We start from the raw sequence: 20,809 nt of genomic DNA, 5'->3' as shown, positions 1-20,809 counted from the left end.
CTCTTATATATTCTCTCTCATACAAATTATTTGAAAATAACATTTTATTTTATTTTATGCTTACATTGCATTTAAATGTCGCTAAATCTGTAATAGTGCCTTTAAAGTTCCACAAATGTGTCATATATACCACAATGTTTTTTCTTTTTTTTTTACGTTTGGACTCTCCGGGATGTGAAGAGTTAACCTTACCTTCGCAGTGCATTGTGGGATAGCAAACGATCAGCGATGGCGGCGAGACCAAAGCACTTGCAACTTTTCATTGTAACTTATTTGCATGTAACATTCCTTTCTCTGAACTGCTTTATCGACGCTGCAGACGTGACGTGGGATGAAAACGGATACATTCTGTACTGCCCGTGCATGGGTAACGAGAGCATGATACATCTGAGACACATACAGATATAAAGCGCCTGTATCTGTCTGTGTTGTGTTGGAATAATAAACACATTTCTGTGGTGTGTTCCTCTTTAGGTCGGTTTGGAAACCAAGTGGATCATTTTCTTGGATCACTGGCTTTCGCTAAAATGCTTAACAGAACACTCGCGGTTCCGCCGTGGATTGTTTACCGTCATCACTCTCCCCCTTTTAAAAACGTAAACACAACACACGTCACTTCTTTGACTGCACATTTCTTCTGTCCCTGTACACTTTTGGGAAGTCTAGCTTCAGCTGGTTGGGTTTTGGGACACAGTTGCTGGTTCATAGCTTCTGCAAGTTGGTCATTATCTGGTTCAAACCACTGTTACCATTGTAGGTATGCTTATTTGTTTCATTTATGAGTTGTTCCCAACTGTAGACCATCTTGGACAATCACCAACTAGTATTCCAGCTGGTTTAGGAACATAGAGGATGATGAGCCACGTAATGACCAGCTGTCACACTAATAGTGTAGTACATGGGGAAAGTACAGTTCATTGATAATGTATGGTATTGTGTCTCTCAAACAGGTGCACGTCCCCTACAGTGAGTATTTCCAGTTGGAGCCAGTGAAGCAGTACCACCGTGTGGTGAGTCTTGAGGACTTCATGGAGCACTTGGCTCCTAAGCACTGGCCCCGTGGTCAGAGAGTCGCCTACTGCTTTGAATCCGCATCTCACAGGAGCCAGGACAAAAAGAGCTGTCCGATGAAGGTAATATGGATGTTCATTCTTCAAGGTGCTTGAAGTGCAATTGTTGGCGATTACAATGCAAAATACTGTGAGCTTATGCTCTGCTTTAGACTGCAGACATGTAACTGATGTGGAAATGTTGGATTTGTTGCTCTAGCTTTTACACTTCCTTAATTTAATCTTTTTGCTGGACTTTCACAATGAGAAAATATATAAAAGGGATGTTCACCCAAAAATTAAAATTCTGTCATTAATTACTTTATCATCATGTCGTTCCAAACCCTTAAGACTTTTGTTCATCTTCGTAACAAAAATGAAGATCTTTTTGATGAAATCTGAGAGCTATCTGTCCCTCCATTGACAGATACGTAACTACCACTTTGACTATTCAAAAAGTTAATAAAGAGATTGTAAAACTAATCCGTATGAATTGAGTGGTTTGGTCCAAATTTTCTGAAGAAACTTGATAGCTTTGTATGATAAACAGATTGAATTTAGGCTTTTACTCACAAATAAACATTGATCAGTGAACATAAACAGAAGCTCAACCGAACCTGCTTGACGCACGAGAACAAACCACTTGCGGAAGCTCGACCGTGCTGCCTAAAACATGAGAATGAACCTCATTGGTTCTCACATGTCAAGCGAACATACTTGAGCTTTCGTTTACCTGATGTGTGAGTTGATGAATGTTTATATGTGATTTAAAGCCTAAATTCAATCTGTTCATCATATAAAGCGATCGTGTCTCTTCAGAGAATTTTGGACTAAACCGCTCAATTCATATGGATTATGAACTTTTTAAAGGTGACATATTATGCCACTTTTCACAAATGTATTATAAATCTATGGTGTCCCCAGAATGTGTCTGTGAAATTTCAGCTCAAAATACCCCCCAGATTGGGTGTGACCAATATCGATCTGTTTTTGTGTGTGTCCCTTTAAATGCAAATGAGCTGCTGCTCCCCGCGTCTGTTCAGAAGATCCTTTACATGAGCTTCGGATACTCCAGCAATAACAAATGCGAATTTCAGTCAAATCTCAGAAAAACAAAACGTAACGGACGCAGCCTCACAGACTCAGGAAGGGGTTCAACTTTTCGACTGCACCTGGACGTTTCTGAATGGTTAGTGGATACACGGATGTAGTTGTTGTGGAGTTACATTGATTACATTAATCTCATCTATTTTGCATGTTACTGTCATGTTTAACTTTTACACAAGCTGACAGTTCCCATGAGGTCTTTTATAAGACAGCTGTGACATTTTTTGGTCAAATAGTGTTCTGTGCTCGTCTGTGCAGCCAACGACAGAACAGTTTGCATGCTTTGCTCGAACTTTGCCATTGCGTTAGAACTGGTTACACTGTTGTCACTTGCGAAACCAAATGGCGGTGCCATGGGTGGAAACGTGCAGTTTAAGGGCCGGTAATATTATAATAAGATCCCCTTCCTTCGTCAGAAGGGAAGTGAAATCTGATCGGCTTTATTTTTTGACATGCTTGCAGAGAAAGGCTTACCATAACAAAGTTACTGGGTTGTCACTGTTCACATTTTCAGGGTTGGTAGATGCACAGGTGACCCGATTATAGCATGATATGTCCCCTTTAAAGCCTCATAGTGTCAGTTGTGTAGCTGTCTATGGAGGGACAGAAATCACTCAGATTTCATCAAAAAGATCTTCATTTACGGGGTTGGAACGAAATGAGGGTGAGTAATCACTGACCATTTTCATTCTGGGGTGAACATCCCTTTAAGGCTGACCAATGATGGCACACACCATGGAAACACTGCCATCTGTTGGATTTTTAGCAGATCTGCATGTTGTTTCATACCACAAAAATTTCATGACAGTGTACTTGTAATGCAGTCTGTTGATTCTGATGCAGGATGGAAATCCTTTTGGACCGTTCTGGGACCATATTGGAGTCGACTTTGACCGTTCCATTCTTTTCGGAGGTCTGTCATTTATCTCCTACTACCAGCCGCACTGGATAAAGAGGTAAGATTAAGCTGAAACACTCACATTATTCAAAATGACTGCACTCAGGCTCCCTTCACCTTCGTGTTTTTCTTTTTCTTCAGGTTTCCCCCAGCGGAGCATCCAGTTCTCGCTCTTCCAGGAGCCCCAGCGCAGTTCCCTGTACTGGAGGAGCACATTGGACTGCAGCAGTATGTGGTGTGGTCTGACAAACTGGTACAGGAAGGAGAAGGCCATATCAACACCCTGCTAAACAGACCCTATGTGGGCATCCATCTGAGGATTGGCTCTGATTGGGTAAGCTCTTTGTCTGTATGTGAGTAGAGCCTTTTCAGAGGTTCAGATCCAACTGGAAGCTTCTAGAATTTTTATCTCAAGTGCATCCTACATTAACAATGCACAGATCGAATATGATCTGGAGGGTATTTTGAGCTGAAATTTCACAGACATATTCTGGGGAGTGGTTCTGGGGAAAAGTTCATAATCCATGTGAATTGAGCGGTTTAGTCCAAAATCCTCTGAAGAGACACAATCACTTTATATGATGAACAGATTGAATTTAGGCTTTTAATCACATATAAACATTCATCAACTCACACATCAATTCATTGCCATCTTGAAAGAAATGAGTACTTTCATACAGCAAGGATGCATTAAATTGATTGAAAGTTCATGCTTTAAAGATATTTTATAATATTACAAATGATTTCTTTTTCAAATAAATGCAGTTCTTTTGAACTTTCTATTTATCAAAGAATCCTGTGAAAAAATGTATCACCGTTTCCACAAAAATATGAAGTAGCACATCTGTTTTCTACATCAGTAATAAGAAATGTTTCGTCAGCACCAAATCAGCATATTAGATTAATTTCTGAAGGATCATGTGACACTGAAGACTGGAGTAATGATGCTGAAAATTCAGCTTTGACATCACAGGAATAAATTACATTTTAATATATATTCAAATAGAAAACAGTTTGAAACAGTTAGAAAACGATTCTTGATAAATTGAGAATCACAATTTTTTGGTATAAACAGATCACGATTCTGAATAGACAACTAAACAAAATAACATAAGCTAATTTACTAGAGGTTCTGTCAAAATGTTAATTGCTGCAGTCTGTTTAACCCTTTCACTCATAGGTTTAAAATATTCTAGCTGACCCCCCCAGCATGAGCTTTTATTAGAATGTATCACATTATTATTCTAAACCTTTATCATCGATCTATATAGTTGATCTATAATGCATGATAGGCGCTGCCATGTTAGTTTGCACCGCAATTTATAACACGTCAATTTATCTACTTCTCCCGAAATACATGAAAGTATGTGGCGGGTGAAGTATAGAGTACATTTTATATGTGTATCTGATATTAATAAAATGCGTCGTCAATTTAGATATACTGTATGATGTACTGAGCGTTCTAATCATACTGGTGTGATCGTACGTGTCAAAGGGGTAATTTTTATTTATTTAATATGAACTGATTATTTTTTTTAAATTGCTCACTCATAAAGACCTCACTTGTTTCATTACTGCATGAATAAGCATTTTTGAACAAATCTCTTGAATTAATGATTCAATGACAAATGCATTTTTTAAACAGTCACTTGTCGCCAACTACTGGTGTAACGATGTAATTGAGACTATCTTTATTTGAAGTATCTTTACTTTCAAAAGGTGATTTTCTCTATTTTGATCGCTACTGTAATCATCAGTGTTTATATCCTTCATATCCTTAAAGTTAAAACTATCAACTTTTTCCCAGTACCTCTGTGATAATTTGAGTGATTGTAAGACCAAAATAATGATACTGTGTGGTTGAAGCTGTTTCTTATCTATACATGACAACTGCTGTCTCAGGATCAGCAGCAGCACCATCGCAGATTTGAATGTTCGCTGTGATCGCGCTTGTCAAAAGTTTAATAGACATCATTGTCATCTAGGAATAAGATCACATGGGCGTTTGAATCGAGATTGCGATCTTTTAACGATTAATCATGCAGCTCTAGATTTTACACATCATATCCTCTTAACTATTCTTTTTACCATTCCACACAGCAAAATGCCTGCAAGCTTTTGAAGAAGGATGAAACTGGTCCTCACTTCATGGCGTCTCCACAGTGTGTGGGATACGACCGTCAAACTGCCCTGCCTCTGACCATGTCCATGTGTTTACCGGACCTGTCCGAGATCCGCCGTGCTGTGAAACTCTGGGTGAAGAACACCAGTGCTCAGTCAGTATACATAGCCACCGACTCCGAATCGCACGCCGCAGAGATTCAGAAACTCTTCAAGGGCAAGGTGAGGTTTTACATTTCAACATTACAAATGTGTGAACGTGATTTAGGAAACAGAATATAATAGTGTTGACACATTTTGTGCAGGTGAAAGTCGTGAGCTTGCAGCCGGACACTGCTCAGGTTGACCTGTATGTCCTCGGCCAGGCCGATCACTTCATCGGCAACTGTGTCTCGTCCTTCTCAGCCTTTGTTAAAAGGGAGAGAGATGTTCACGGGAAACCTTCATCCTTCTTTGGCATGGACTACCCAGGAAAAAGGAAAACAAAAGAGGAACTCTAATGAAATTAAGAGGTTACGTTTTTGTAACTGTGAAGACTGGTTGGCGGTTTGCATGTTTCAGGTGTCTCATTCGTTTTTGAACAAGAAAATTTGGATTTACGTTAAGTACTTAAATGAAGGGAGAACAATGGAAATTAGTTCCTTATTGATTTCTCTGGACACACCATATCTCCTATTTTGCACTACTACCTTAACTGTGAGCAACCAAACCAGAACCAAATGCTCCACTAGATCTTGCTCCCTGTTTCTTCTAGAAAGAAATGAGTGTTTATCATGGCATATCGATTATATGTTTGTACTGGGATGTTTGTATAGACTGGCTAATTTGAGGATGGAAACTGACCCCTGTTAGGGTCTAGGAATTATGACCGAGAGACTAGTCAGAATTAGTCAGATGTAAGCGGTGATTTCTGAAAATGTATAAAAAATAACATTGAATGCATGTCATACAGACTTTCTGGTGTCTTACAGTAATGCAAGTTATGCAAATTATTTTGAAAGTCAGTGTGAAACCAAATGGCAGAAATGTTTTATAAGTGTTTTAAACTGTTTGTAATTGTTAGTAATTTTGTATTGGATGACATTCCTCAAATTAGTTTATCAATAAAAAATAAAACGAGCAGCATTCTGTGCATTTATGTCCTTATTATATGTAAATATTTTTACATCTGTATATACAATTTGTACAAAAATAAATCAATGAATCAAATACCATTGTTTCCACTCAAATGCAGGGGTTACTATACTACTTTTCAAAAGTTGAGGGTTGATAATTTCTTTTTATGTTTTTGAAAGAAGTTTCTTATGTTCACTAAGGCTGCCTTCATTTGGTGATAATACAGTTAAAGGTATATTTTAAAATGCCATTTATTCCTGTGATGGTAAAGTTGAATTTTCAGCATCATTACTCCAGTCTTAGTGTCACATGATCCTTCAGAAATCATTCTAAATATGCTGATTTTATGTTTAAGAAAAGTTTGTCAATTTGGATCAAGTTAATGTGTCTTTACTGAGTTTTAAATTAGTATTAATTTCTTTCATCATTTTTTTTAACAATAGTGTATTTATTGTCATTGCAATAAAAGTGTTGCAAAAAAGTTTTAAATAGGTCTATTTATTTGACAATTTGAAAACTGTTATTTTTAATAATAAATTGATTATTCATTCCTTCATTTTATTAGCGCTTTATTGTTATTCCATTAATAACAAAACAAACAGATATACAAATCTATAGTGGACAATTGAAACAGTTTTGAAAATGTGCAACTAAAGGCTGGATATGGCAAGCTGTTTTGACTTTTATTCATTCCCAAGATATTAATTCTTGATATCAACAATTACATTTTCACTAGTTAAAATGCTAATTCTTGAAATCAGGAATTAGATTTCTACTAGTAACAATGGCATTTTTTTTATATCAGGAATTACATTTCCAGTAGTAAAAATGTTAAAATAGCTTGTTTGCACGACATCACTGCTGTGGCGTGAAATGCAGATGGAGGGCAGGAAGTGATTTTCTACATAGGAAGCACTATCACAAACTCAAAATGCCTATGTTTTGCGTCGTTTATGGTTGCTCAAATCGATCAAACCGAGATACCACAGGGGCTTTAATCGGTAACCAAAAGTTGTTGCCTTTAGTTGTATTTTGTGTCTGCTTTTACTGAAATGAATACGGATCCCATATTCACATTCTTCATGGTATCGTTTGCAGTGAAGAGAAGCTATTTTATCCCATTGCATGATCATTAGTGTTTTCACTGAAATTATGTAGAACTGCATTCACAATGTTGATCTGGTTATAGTGATTACAGCTGCTGCTTCAGCCATCATATGGTGGAAATGTCCAAATAGAAAAAGTGTTCAACAAGCTGGCAGTAATTGATCCATTGATTTGATCCCAGACAGCCTCTGAAGTCCCATTTAGCCACTTGTTAGCAAACACCTTTTTCAAGAAGCATAACAGCTAAAAAAAAATCACAAATGGAGTAGACCTTATTTCAGCCATTTAACAAAAAACGATAAAAAAAAAAACCCATTGACTTCGGCGATGGAACCGGAGGTGCTAAAATGCTAACTCGCTTTTGCGTTTTAGTCTACAAAGTGATGTCATACCTGCACCACTCTATAGCTTGTTTGCAGTCACGTGATTCTGATGAAGTGCGGGATTCAGATGGAGGGCAGGAAAAAGTCCGTATTTTGCCCATTTGTATTTTTTTTAGCAATTATGTGTCTTGAAAAATGTGGTTGCTAACAAGTTGCTGGTGGCTAAATGGCACAGAGGCTGTCAGGGAGATAAAATGTCATCACGCCAAAGAATTAAACTCAGTCTGCTTTTACAGCCTCATCATATGCTCATAAACCATTCTTACTCAAACTTTCGGAAGAGTTGTCGAAAACTTGATGGTGACACTTAAGTTCTGGGACCGTGGTGTAGGCTAATTCATTTATAGCCTACTTTAGCTTTTTACCTCTGGCGACTGCACTGTAAAAAAATTCAAATTGTATTTTCACTAGTTAAAAAAGAAATTGTATTTCTGCTAGTGATGACGTCATTGTTGATATCAAGAATTCATATCCTCGGAATGAAAGTTAAAACGGCTTGCCATAGGCTGGATTGATCCAGCAGAAGTAACGTTAGATCCATCCGGCCTGCAGGGGGATCACCTCTCCCTTTCTCCCTCCCTCTCACACACAGTCAGACATGGCTGACGGAGTTCGTGGGGAGAGATACGGGTAATTTTGCATATTAAATCGCTTGGCAGGTTTGAGATGTGTATGCTTCTGACGGATATGAAGACGACGGCGATTTTTGGCGTAATTCACAGGTTAAATAGTTGGGGATGGGAGAGGTGAGTCACATCATGCATGTCTATGTGTGCTGCTGTATAAATGACACGGTTTGTTTGCCGTTGCCAGGCCGCTTGTTTTGAGTCTCTGAGGAGCGCCGTCCTCAATGACCCGTTTATACACATTGACCGCTAATATTAACGAAATTATATGATTTAACTATGATTAAAAAAACATAATTTCATTTGAAACAATGATGTTTTCAACAAAACAGACAATTCTTGTCTCTCGTATTTACTCTTTAGTCTGTTTGTCGCCGTTATCTCTCGCTATTTCATGACAACCGAGACTGAGATTTACAGATTTAAACCAGATTTAACGTTACAGATATTTGAGATGAAATTCAGATGGTCTTATGTAAATTAGCACTGATGCTACAGCTAATATCGTAGTTAATGCATTGTGTTTCATCGTATAAATTATAATTGTGGGCAATGTAGGAAAAATGCCAATTTGGGAATAATGTACTGAAGACTGATGTAACGTTAACGTCACTTGTAACTGTTATTGTATTAACGAACAAATGCAACGTTATTGCGCCGTAACTTAATTATTTCTCGCAAGAAAACAAACAGATCGTTTTTATATAACGTTACTCTTGGTTCGGCTACAGTGAAGTTGCTAAAATTGGCTGCTTTAAATATTGTAATATTAATGTTACTTGTACATTTTAGTGCAAGTTTGGTAAGGAAAATATCATTAAGGAGTGGCAAAAACGACTTTACAAGTCTGTAGAAATATACATTAGTATATAGCAACCGATTCATGATCGAGCAGGTCACTTTCTAGCCTCAGCTCATATAACGTTACTTTATTTGGCTAGTTGTGTACTTTTTTTGGCTACAAAAACTTGCTAATACACATTGTGATATTATTCTAGGTCAACTTCAACTCAAACTATTCCACTCAACCTTTACAAATAACTATACAGTTATTATGCTATTTTGATATACAGCCAACCATAATACTGAATGATTGTTGTGATATTGAGGTACCATGTCATTTATAGTAGGTTACTCAAAAGTTCTTGACCATTCTTAATTTAATGGAATATTGCAGCCATCCAATCAGTTTCCCATGGACAAAATCAAAGTCCCGCCCTTCATTTTTTTCTTGTTCGAGAAGCCATTTCACTTGGATATGTCACAATAGGAAAGAAAAGACTATCGCAACTTTCATGCTGATTTAAAAAAAAACATGGTACATGTCCAAAAACTAAAATAAAACAAACAAACAAAAAACTTGAAATTGAAATGCCCTAGTCATTTTGTTTTTGTTAATTTGAATTTGGAATTAGATATGAAGTCAAAATCATGAGATAAAAAGTCTAAATTGACATAAGACATTGACATGACGTCAGCTTGATTTAAAATTGCTGACTTAATTTTTGTTAGCTTACCAAATATGTTCTTATCATTCTGCCTTTTTGTGAAAAATGGTTACTACAGATTTGCCTCCTAAGTTAACTAGAAAAATATTAGCTGTGTTTGTTTGCTGTAACTATAACAAGTTTATTCATATTTATCTCTTGGCTTTGTACATGCTTCTGTCATTTCACTGAGTTGCATCATGTTTTGCAGGCTCTGATGCTGGCAGCACCATCACTGTGAAATAAACTACAAACTCATTAAGAGAAGCCAGCAGATATACCAAAGCACTCCAGAAGGCATCAAAATGTCCAAAAGCAAGAGCTCTGAATCCGTTAAGGTAGTGGTGCGTTGTCGCCCCATGAATGAGAAAGAGCGAGTCGCCAACTTCGATAGAGTGGTCTCTGTGGATGTGAAGTTAGGGCAAGTGGCCGTGCGCAACCCCCGAGCTGCATCCTCCCATGAGCACCCCAAAGTGTTTACCTTCGATTCCGTTTACGACTGGAATTCAAAGCAGATGGAGCTCTACGATGAGACTTTCCGCCCATTGGTGGACTCTGTACTGTTCGGATTCAATGGGACCATCTTTGCATACGGCCAGACGGGCACCGGAAAGACTTTCACGATGGAAGGGGTACGAAACGACCCCGACAGGAGGGGTGTCATTCCGAACTCCTTTGAACACATTTTTACGCACATCTCCCGCTCTCAGAACCAGCAGTACTTGGTCAGGGCTTCATACTTGGAGATTTATCAAGAAGAAATCAGGGACCTCTTATCGAAGGACCAGTTGCACCGATTGGAGCTCAAAGAGAGGCCTGATACGGGCGTCTACGTTAAAGACCTCTCTTCGTTCGTCACTAAAAGCGTTCGTGAGATTGAGCATGTGATGAATGTGGGGAACCAGAACCGCTCGGTTGGTGCAACTAACATGAACGAGCACAGCTCTCGCTCTCACGCCATCTTCGTCATCACCGTTGAGTGCAGTGAGTTGGGTCCTGATGGAGAGAACCACATTCGGGTTGGGAAACTCAACCTCGTTGACCTGGCAGGAAGTGAACGACAGACCAAAACTGGAGCGCAGGGTGAGCGCTTGAAAGAAGCCACCAAAATCAACCTCTCCTTGTCAGCTTTGGGCAACGTCATCTCAGCGCTGGTGGACGGGAGAAGCACCCACATCCCGTACCGTGACTCTAAGCTTACGAGACTGCTGCAGGATTCCTTGGGTGGAAATGCCAGAACGGTTATGGTGGCCAACATTGGACCTGCTTCCTACAATGTAGAGGAGACTCTGACCACGCTACGCTATGCAAACCGCGCCAAAAACATCAAGAACAAACCCCGCGTCAATGAAGACCCCAAGGATGCCCTGCTCCGGGAGTTTCAGGAGGAGATCGCCCGCTTGAAAGAACAGTTGGAGAAAAGGTCTGGCAAGAAGAGGAGAAAAAGGAGGAGGAGGAGGGTTGGAGAAGGAGGAGAGGAGTTCGAGGATGGGGAGGAGGATGAGGAGGAGGAGGATGATGACGATGAAGAGGAAGAAATGGGTGCGGATAAGAACATCTCTGATTATTGGCGCGAGCAACAGGAGAAGCTGGAGAAGGAGAGGAGGGCCATCATGGAGGACCACAGCCTGGTGGCAGAGGACAAACAGCGGCTGCTGAAAGAGAAGGAGAGGAAGATGGACGATCTTCGCAGAGAGAAGGAAGCTTCCGAGATGCTGACGGCCAAAGTTAAGGTTAGACAGTCCAAACCTTGGGATGAAATACACTACTGTTGAAAAGTTTTTATGTTTTTGAAAGAAGTCTCTTATGCTCATTAAGGCTGCATTTATTTGATCTAACAACACAATTTTACTGTTTTTACTGTAAAGTATTATTATAAATGTTTTCTAGTTTAATGTAATTTAAAATATAATTTATTCCTGTAATGTCAAAGCTGATTTTTCAGAATCATTACTTCAGTCTTCAGTGTCACATGATTCAATCATTCTAATATGCTGATTTGATACTCAAGAATCATTTCTTATTATTATCAATGTTGAAAACATTGTGCTGCTTAATATCTTTTTGTGGTAACCATGATAATTTTTTTTTCTTTGATAAATAGGAATTTCAAAAGAACATCATTCATTTTAAACAGATTTTCTTTTTGTGCAATATTACAAATGTCTTTATTGTAACTGTTGATCAACTTAACGTGTCCTTGCTAAAAACATTAATTTATTTTTAAAAAATCTTAATGACCCCAAACTTTTGAATGATTATGTATTGTTTTTTAAAACCTTGTGAAATTATTGCAAATTTTCTTTGTGATAAACGTAACATTTGATGACCCCCCCCAAAAAAAAGAATATGTGTAAAAAAAAATATCATTATTAATTATTATTATTAATAATTTGTTTTGTTTTTTTTATGTAAAAATTATAGGTGTCAAATTTTAAACGTGTTTAAATCCATAATCTAAAATGGATTTTTTTTTTTTTGCATTGGGGCAATTGAGAGAATGTCATGGAAACGACTGGTCTGGTCAGTCAAACAGAAAAAAGATCCTTTATTGAGCCCTTGCATGAGTCTTTTGACGGATTCATTAAAAGAACCAGCTCATAAGAGTCATGTGTTCATATTACTACTCATTTTTTTTGTCTCCTCGCATTCAATTCCGGCTGCAAACTCGCAGCTTTTATAAAATATAGGAAAGATTCAATAGCAATTGTTTAAATACATCTTGCTTATCTGATAACCAGTTGATTGTTCTCAGGCTATGGAGAGCAAGCTGCTGGTGGGAGGGAAGAACATTGTGGACCACACCAATGAGCAGCAGAGGATTCTGGAGCTGAAGAGACAGGAGATAGCTGAACAGGTACAGTTTCCAATAACACACCGTATAGGGATTGAGGAGGACTGTGTTTCAGTCCTCAAGATGAGACAGGATATTTTAGTCTCCTTATCCTTATCGTATCGCTGATTTTAAACGGAGAAAAAAGGCTGATTTAATCATTTATGAGTTTTTTTTTAAACCTTACTTAGATATTCTGATGCGATATGTAGCCTGTCGTTGTGTTCAAAAACAATTTTCATCTAAAAGGTGATTGGCTAGATAATGTGTATGTGATGTGTATGGTAATTTTCTTGCTGTTGTGATGTTATTAACTTTATATGAGCACTTCTACTTGGGCATGTGAAATGCAAAGATGTTTAAACATTTATAACGTGTGTGTGAGCAGAAAAGGCGGGAAAGGGAGATGAAGCAGGAAATAGAGTGTCGTGATGAAGATACACTGGAGTTGAAAGAAACGTACAGCTCACTGCAACAGGAAGTTGACATCAAGACCAAGAAACTGAAAAAGGTATTGTAGCGCATATATATATATGTGTGTATGTATCAGCTTCTATGCATTGGATTGGATCCAGTTAATGGGTGAGAGAATATTTTTACTCATAACAATCATTATGTCAATTGAACATTTCTTGTTTATTCTGCTCTGTTTAGCGCTGCTGCTAAAATAGTGGTGCAGGAAACACTATATGGCTTATAGGAACTGTACAAATGACATGTCAAAGTTACAATGGCATTAGAAAAGCTGCTTGTGCATGTGATCAGATGTATTTTTAGAGTCTAGCTGTATTCTCTGCAGTCATTAGTAGTAGGACAGCTCTCATGGCAGATCTCCATCCTCCTGGTTGAGAATCATCCATACATGACTGAATGTGACCTCCTTTTGCCAGTGTTCAGTGCATATGAGTGATTCTATAATTGGAGATACATTTTGCATTTCAAACTGGTCACTAACAGAAATTCTTTCCAGTATCTTATTGAAAACATATTCCATTTTAATAAGTTTCTTCCTTTTTGTATTTTTAACGAAAAAACAGATTTCTTCATAGTAATGTTTGTCTACTGTTACTGTCAATTCTGTTACATACTGTCAACATTGTTATTCTACCATGGTAACCACATTGACAATTTTAAACTTTTTAGCTGGCTAGCATGCATGCTAAGAGCACATAGCACTAATGAAATCATGACCTACTTTTAAACCTACTGTGTGATCAGTGATAAATTCTGTTTTCCTTTTGATATTGTGGTTAGAATTTTGAGGTTTTACAAAATAACTTACATTTTAGATTAAACTGTTTTCTCAGAGAGAGCACACATACCTTTCAGTGCTTCAGATCTTATCAGTGAGGGAAAGTGACATAATTTCCTGTATCTTACATAGTTGTGTGAGATAATTCCACCAATTTAAAGGTAAAGTATGGTACGGTAACAGAATTGAAAAGATTTATGGAGACATTTTTATAAGATAAAAGTTATTTTTAAACAATTTAATGTTGTATAATTAGGAAAATGACTATTTAGGGCTTTTATAAATGAAATGAAATATTACCAATTTAAAAGTAGAATAATATATTTTGATCACACAATGATACATGATGGAAAAAATACACTAATTCGGACAACAAGAAATCATGATTTTCAGCTATATAAGATGCCTTTTACAGAAAATATTATATTGTTATGGTCTGTAACATCTTGATCCATGACAATGAGTAACAAATTATTAAAATATTAAAAAATATAACCAATATAAAAAGGACAAAAATACAATGACTTTGGACACCAAATGTACCTGCACTTACAAAATAATCCATATGCCTTACCTATACCTATAAAGAGACATTTTTGAATGTCTTGTCTGTTTCTGTCTCCTTCATGTAGCTCTTTTCCAAGCTCCAGTCTGTGAAGGCGGAGATTCAGGACGCCCAGGACGAACACGTCAAATACAGGCAGGAGCTGGAGCAGACTCAGAACGAGCTGACCAGAGAACTCAAACTCAAGTATGTCAACCCAGAAACCCTCATCATCAGCATTACCAGAATTTAGGCATCACAACATTATGATGTGCTAAAATATTCATTTTGAGGTTTGTTAAAGATTACATTTAACAGTGTTGATAAATTAAATTCTTAGTGTTTTTAAAAAATCTTTTCAGATCTTATCAGAAACCACAAACATGACGATAAAGAAATCATAGATGTAACGGTTTTGTTGCTGTAGCGTGTAGAGTGTTCTGACCTAATGAAGTTGTTGTGTTGGACTGACTTCTTGGAAATCTGGACTCAGCACGACTACATTACAGATGTCAACAGTTTAATACACACTCTGACTCTAGTGTATCCATTACGGGAAGATTTACCTGACAGGCTGCTTTTTGAGTGCCGTTGGCAGAATGAGTTCGGGGTTAATGGCAAATATCTTGAGTGTTCAAGATAAAGAAAAGGAGATAAAAGAAATCTACTCTATTATGGAAGTTCTTGATATGGCTTTGAAAAACCATTTTTAAGATAAGTTTTAATTTTATGAATTTAAAAATATCATGTAATGCTGTATAACCATCAAGTAAAAGTAATAACATTTTCCTTAACTCCACCACATGTGAATGTACACATCTAAATCATTATTTTAATTTTTCAAGGTGTAAAAGTATAATTAAAAAAATATATATAATCACACAGTCATGAATGCTTATAGGTGTTTTTTTTGTCATAAAACTTACTGTTTATTTTCCCTGCTTGATGGTCATACACTTTATTTTTCAGTGTTCTTATTTAACATATAGTTACTGTAGTAATAACAGCAAATTATGCATAATAACATGACACTGACCCTAAATCAATCCCTATTCCTGACCCTATTGTAAGAACATGTTAATTAATATTACTTAAATGTACATAGGACACCTTAAAATGAAGTGTAACCTATACCTTTTGAAATATGAATATTTTAACACATTTTCTTCACTGTTTTTAATAATAATAAGATTATGGCAAAATACTTCAAGGTTTAATACTTTAAGGTCTTTTTTCTTCATTATGAGGACAGTTGTATCAATCTGAAAAAATAAAATAAATCTCCAAATATATTCACAAATTAAAAGCATGTTGTTATGGAAGAGGTCATTATATAAGGCACTTTGAATTTTGAATTATGAAAATATCATGCCATTGACTTGTTAACATTTGTGTTGTACCCACCAGACATCTGATCATAGAGAACTTCATCCCACTGGAGGAGAAGAACAAGATTGTGACTAGAGCCACTTTTGACGAGGAAGATGATCTCTGGAAAATGACTCCCATCACCCGCATTCAAAAGTATGTAGGCTGATTTTGGAAATTTGAAACTTGGAAATGATTTGGAAAGGGTCATTTTATGGCCATCGTCATCCCTTGCTTCGTCACTGTAACGTTTCTTGTTTTTCTCAGTGATCAGCAGATGATGAAAAGGCCTGTTTCTGCAGTCGGCTACAGACGGCCTCTGAGTCAGCATGCCCGTATGGCCATGTTGATGCGGCCTGATGTCAGATACAAGGTATGCTGACACTGTTCCCATAATCCTCCACATGGCACTACACAAAGCCTTTAGTTCCAACACTCCCCCACACAGATGAGCTCAGGAGAATCAAACGCACGTCGTATCCTTGATCTTTTGCCCTCATCTTTTGATATTCTCCCCGCCCGTCTTCCAGGCTGAGAATATCTTGCTGCTGGAGTTGGATTTGCCCACACGGACCACAAAAGACTACGAGGGACCGGTGATAGCACCTAAAGTGGCTGCGGCTCTGGAGGACGCTCTGAGAGAGGAGGACGAGATCCAGGTGGACGCCTCTGGCCTCCGTGCCAGCCTTGGCTCCAGTCCAGGCCTCAGCGCTTCCGCTGCTGGGTTTTCCAAGAAACCAAAGTCAGGGTGAGAAATGATCCCTCCAACTAGGGCTGCACGATATATTGAAGAAAACAATAAATAAATACGATATCGCAATATGGCTTAGTGCAATTGTCAAATTACGCAGATTTTAGTTTAATTAAATAAATATATGCCACCGGCTCCAGAGTGGCACTGCTCATCCACACATGTGCACCCATGTTAAATGCTTCAACCGACAAGTGCAGAGTTTCACTTATTTTACAGTACAACAGTTACAATATATTTTTTTTGTTTAATATATCATTTAATAATAACTATTAAAAAAAATCACTATTATTATAATAATAATATTATTATTATTTTATACTGAATTGGTCAAGAACAGCACTGTGAGCATATACCTTATGCTTATTTTTGTCTTTTTCTTTTTTAACCTCTGGCCACTTTATGGTTGCTGAAAGAGGTTTGTGTTAGTTCTGGTAAAGAGTAAACCCAAGTGTGAACACTCAAATTTTAACAAAATGAAATGATGAAATAATGACAAAATAAATGAATGAAAAAACTAAATGAAATAATGGAATGAAATAAAATAAAGAGAAAATCATTCAGTTTTAAAGGATTATACATTTTTTTCTAGCTTTTAAAATTATTTTTACTTTGCACTCCCCAACAGGATCACTTCACTCATTCTAGAATGTCTGGTGAGCATTCCTGTATTTCTTCATATAAGTAAAAGTAAATCGCAATGTCAGTTTTTTCCAATATGGTGCAGCCCTACCTTCAACCTCTTCCCTTTTATTTTTCACCTCTTTGTTTATCCTACCTTAATATACTTTTTCGTTTTCCCCCATAATCCTCTCACAGCCGTCCAAAAACTGGCAAGAAGGTGAGCACTCCAACTTCAGCTCACAGCCCTTTGTCCGGCTCAGGGTCTCCTCTTTACCCACAATCTCGAGGCCTTGTGCCTAAGTGACCCCGGCCTTCGCTGCTCCGTATGAACTAACCAGCTTTGGCATCAAAGTTCTTAAATGCCAGGCAAAATCAGTCGCATTAAAGACGGTGGAACGTCTCATCGAGCTCTTCCTGGTGTGGCATTTAAACCAATCTTTCATAACACCTTGTTTTTAGATGTCCTTTTGACATGTTTATAGCACAACAAAAAAAAGTTACATTTGGCAACCTTCAAAGTCTTAAAGCTCACCACAAGATGAACTTCCACAGATTTAGTTTGCACTCGAACAAAATGTTACATGTGTGTATGTGTGAGGTCATTGAGACGGCAGATGGTCTCGGCATTGTGACCATACGTGTTAGATTCGTCATTGTGGGGATGTTTTTGTGTGCGTGTCTACTTTTTCCAATTGTAGGAATAACAATTTTCCCACAAAAAAGTAGTCGAAGATGATATTTCGGCTGGTTTGGGCCACTGTATGAGGGAGCATAAGGACATTTCGTGATTGGCCGAGACCCAAAACAACCTCTAAGCCTTTCTCGAAGACTCTTTGAGTCTCTTTGGCTGGGGGAAGGGCCGGGTTTTCGTCGCTGTATCCAGTAAGGAAAGGAGTTGGGGAGTTTGAAGTTCATCCCACTAAGATTATCAGGGTTCCAAGGTGCCTTAGATTCTCATTGAGTACAGAAGGAGGTTTCCTGGTGGTCTGAGAGTCCCTTGACCTGAAGAACCTGTAATCCACACAAAAACCCCAGTGGATGTTTCCTGAATGCTTTGATTTACACTATAAGTCTGTTGTGTTGGGCAGGCTTGTATTTAATGGTTAAATGTTACACACGGAGATCTGTAAACATGAGTAAGTCTTATATCTGTCTGTTGAACTGTCAAACCTTGAGTACCCCCTCCTTGAACTAGTGAAGGTAATACCATTGCCTGCTGCTACTGTAGGGTTCTCATAGCATACGGTTTATGTATATTGAGAGATGTTAGTAAATAAACCTGCACTATCATTGCAGTTGTATTAAAATAATAATAAAAAAATAATAAATGCGTCTTGGAGTGACATTTAAAAGGCTAACTTGTTAGCATACTCGATGGTTTTATATTCAAGCAATTGTAGAGAGTTTTTAACGGTCTTATTTCCTTTGTTTAGATTTATATGGTTTATTTTTGAATTTTTGTATTATTTAAAGTTCTGTACAAATTTATTTTTGCATATGAGATTTAAGTATAATTTTCATGTGATTCACTAAATTCTTCTGTGTTAAGCAGATTACATCATTCAATAGTAAACAGTTTTTGGATTATCAGAATGTGTACTGCAAATCCTGATGCTGGTATTCTCATTGAAATGTGTGTATTTCTTAATTTAAATATGCATAATCTAATTCATATTACTGTCTGCTCCACCCTGGCTGTGTTATTGCATACGTCTATATTACTTTTAAGGTTATAGTATGACATAAGAACATTTAAAGCATTATAGACTAAATTAAACTATATGTCTGCATTCTAATACTCCACTTTCACCTTCTTCCATGTGATGCATGAGTTCAGTGCTGATAAACAATCACACAGAAAAAATATTTTTAATGTTCACATTGTTTAGAATGCTGATGTCCTTAACTTCTTTACCATCTTTTAATTAAATGATGATTAATATGTTTGACTGTGCAGGAGCTGATCCCCTTTTTTATTCAGATTTAATTTAAAATTTCTTATTCCACCAAAATTCAGTTTAACTTCCATAAGTAATAAATAATCAGAACTTTTCATTTCACCCAAACGTCCTCCTGTTGTAGACCTCGTCCTCTCCCAGGTTACGGCAGCGCAATGAAGCGTGGCCTTCCAATTCTTAGCGAGATCATTACATTTTTTGTTTTTGATCATTCAAGTTTCTTAAAGGTGCTGTATGTAGGATCCAGCGGCCTCTAGCGGTGATGTTTCAGATTGCAACAACAGTGCTCGTGCGCGTGCTCAAACTCAAGAGCGCGAACTCACTACCGGCGGCCACACTTTTCAACACAACGGAGAAAGCATCACACAACATGCTGGAAACTCATGTAAACTCCCACTGCAACATTACCATAATAGGCTACTTTTATCAGCTTGACGTAGAACTAATGCTCCATGCTCGTACCATGATAACGTTACATTGACTGTATTTTGCCGACATGTGGTGTTATCTAGCATTATTTTACTAACTATTTGTGTATCTTTCACAATCAGCAATGTCAATATAAGGTCAATGAATGAAAACGAAAACGGTTAGTCAACTAGACTGGACAATTTCAGTGTAACAATAAGACAGTAAGTAATATTACTGTACTGAACATGTCTGGAAATGTGTATTATAAACAATATGATAGTAGTGGGATGAGTGACGTTAGACAGTAGATCTAGAACATAAAATAAAAGTTACATCCTAAAGCACCTGCTTTTTGTTATCATGGAACAGTCTTTTGTATTCATTTCATGTCTTATGTATGTTATATTTTACCTTGCTATTTCAAAACGGAGGTCTCCACAATTCAAACGCTCTGCCGATGTTGATCCGTGTTTTCGTCCTGAGTCGATCCGATTGACGTTTGGCCTGACGAGCTTCAGCAGAGATATATATATATATATATTTTTTTTTTTTTTTGGAGTTTGTGTTGGAGTCTGTGTTGTGCTGGAGGCAGGTCGTTTTTTGGTGTTATCAGACTCCATGTCGTTAGCTGCAGTGCAGTTGCAATAGACTGTAGGCTCGGGAGCAGGGCCGTTTGAAGGAATTTGGGGGCCCCAAGCAAAATGGACATGGAGGCCCCCCCCCTCCAAAAAAACACATCATAATATGTAACCATATTCCGTCCGTTCGAAAAAAAGAGTTGCACTAGCCTAACTGTTTGTTACAAGCAGCATTTGCTGTCAGGCAGGTAGCTAACATAAACATATTTTTTCTAGCCTACTTGCTGCAAAATTACACTATTTGTACAAGACAAGTGGAGCTAATTTGTCCACTGTAATTTATCACTTACCACTATCTTTAGGGGTGGAACAAAATTCACAGTTCGGTTCAATACGATACTCATGTGTTACGGTTTGGTATGTTTTCGATACAGCAAAAAAAAAAGAAATGCCAATTTCCTTGATTTATTTATTTTTCTTCTTTTTTTAATTAAAACTAGCATCATAAAATATGATTTATTTTTACTTTGAGCAATTCTGGAGCTATAATTGACTCTTCTTAGGAGCATATAAAACAAAACAGCTCCTTGGAAAAA

The 20,809-nt window shown here is 37.4% G+C and overlaps 2 protein-coding genes across 3 annotated transcripts; both read left to right on the top strand.

Moving 5' to 3' along the window:
* Positions 1-204: 204 nt before the first annotated feature.
* pofut1 (protein O-fucosyltransferase 1) lies at positions 205-6,846 on the top strand. The gene is made up of 7 exons (XM_081387722.1): positions 205-367; positions 475-596; positions 951-1,133; positions 3,000-3,112; positions 3,196-3,388; positions 5,155-5,397; positions 5,481-6,846. The coding sequence occupies exons 1-7, from the start codon at positions 229-231 to the stop codon at positions 5,673-5,675; spliced, it is 1,188 nt and encodes a 395-aa protein (XP_081243848.1). The 5' UTR covers positions 205-228; the 3' UTR covers positions 5,676-6,846.
* A 1,433-nt stretch (positions 6,847-8,279) lies between these two features.
* Positions 8,280-19,972, top strand: kif3b (kinesin family member 3B). Of its 2 annotated transcripts, none has more exons than XM_081387632.1 (9): positions 8,280-8,411; positions 10,106-11,627; positions 12,650-12,751; positions 13,116-13,238; positions 14,612-14,730; positions 15,931-16,047; positions 16,159-16,264; positions 16,422-16,639; positions 17,462-19,972. In XM_081387632.1, the coding sequence occupies exons 2-9, from the start codon at positions 10,200-10,202 to the stop codon at positions 17,568-17,570; spliced, it is 2,322 nt and encodes a 773-aa protein (XP_081243758.1). In that variant the 5' UTR covers positions 8,280-8,411; positions 10,106-10,199; the 3' UTR covers positions 17,571-19,972. The 2 variants fall into 2 exon arrangements, with proteins under 2 accessions (XP_081243758.1, XP_081243757.1); XM_081387631.1 differs by having other exon boundaries at positions 8,298-8,527.
* Positions 19,973-20,809: the final 837 nt, after the last annotated feature.

Source organism: Scardinius erythrophthalmus (assembly GCF_964197995.2).
Source record: "Scardinius erythrophthalmus genome assembly, chromosome: 15".
NCBI classification, from domain to species: domain Eukaryota; kingdom Metazoa; phylum Chordata; class Actinopteri; order Cypriniformes; family Leuciscidae; genus Scardinius; species Scardinius erythrophthalmus.
This window is presented reverse-complemented; position numbering and strand designations above follow the sequence as displayed.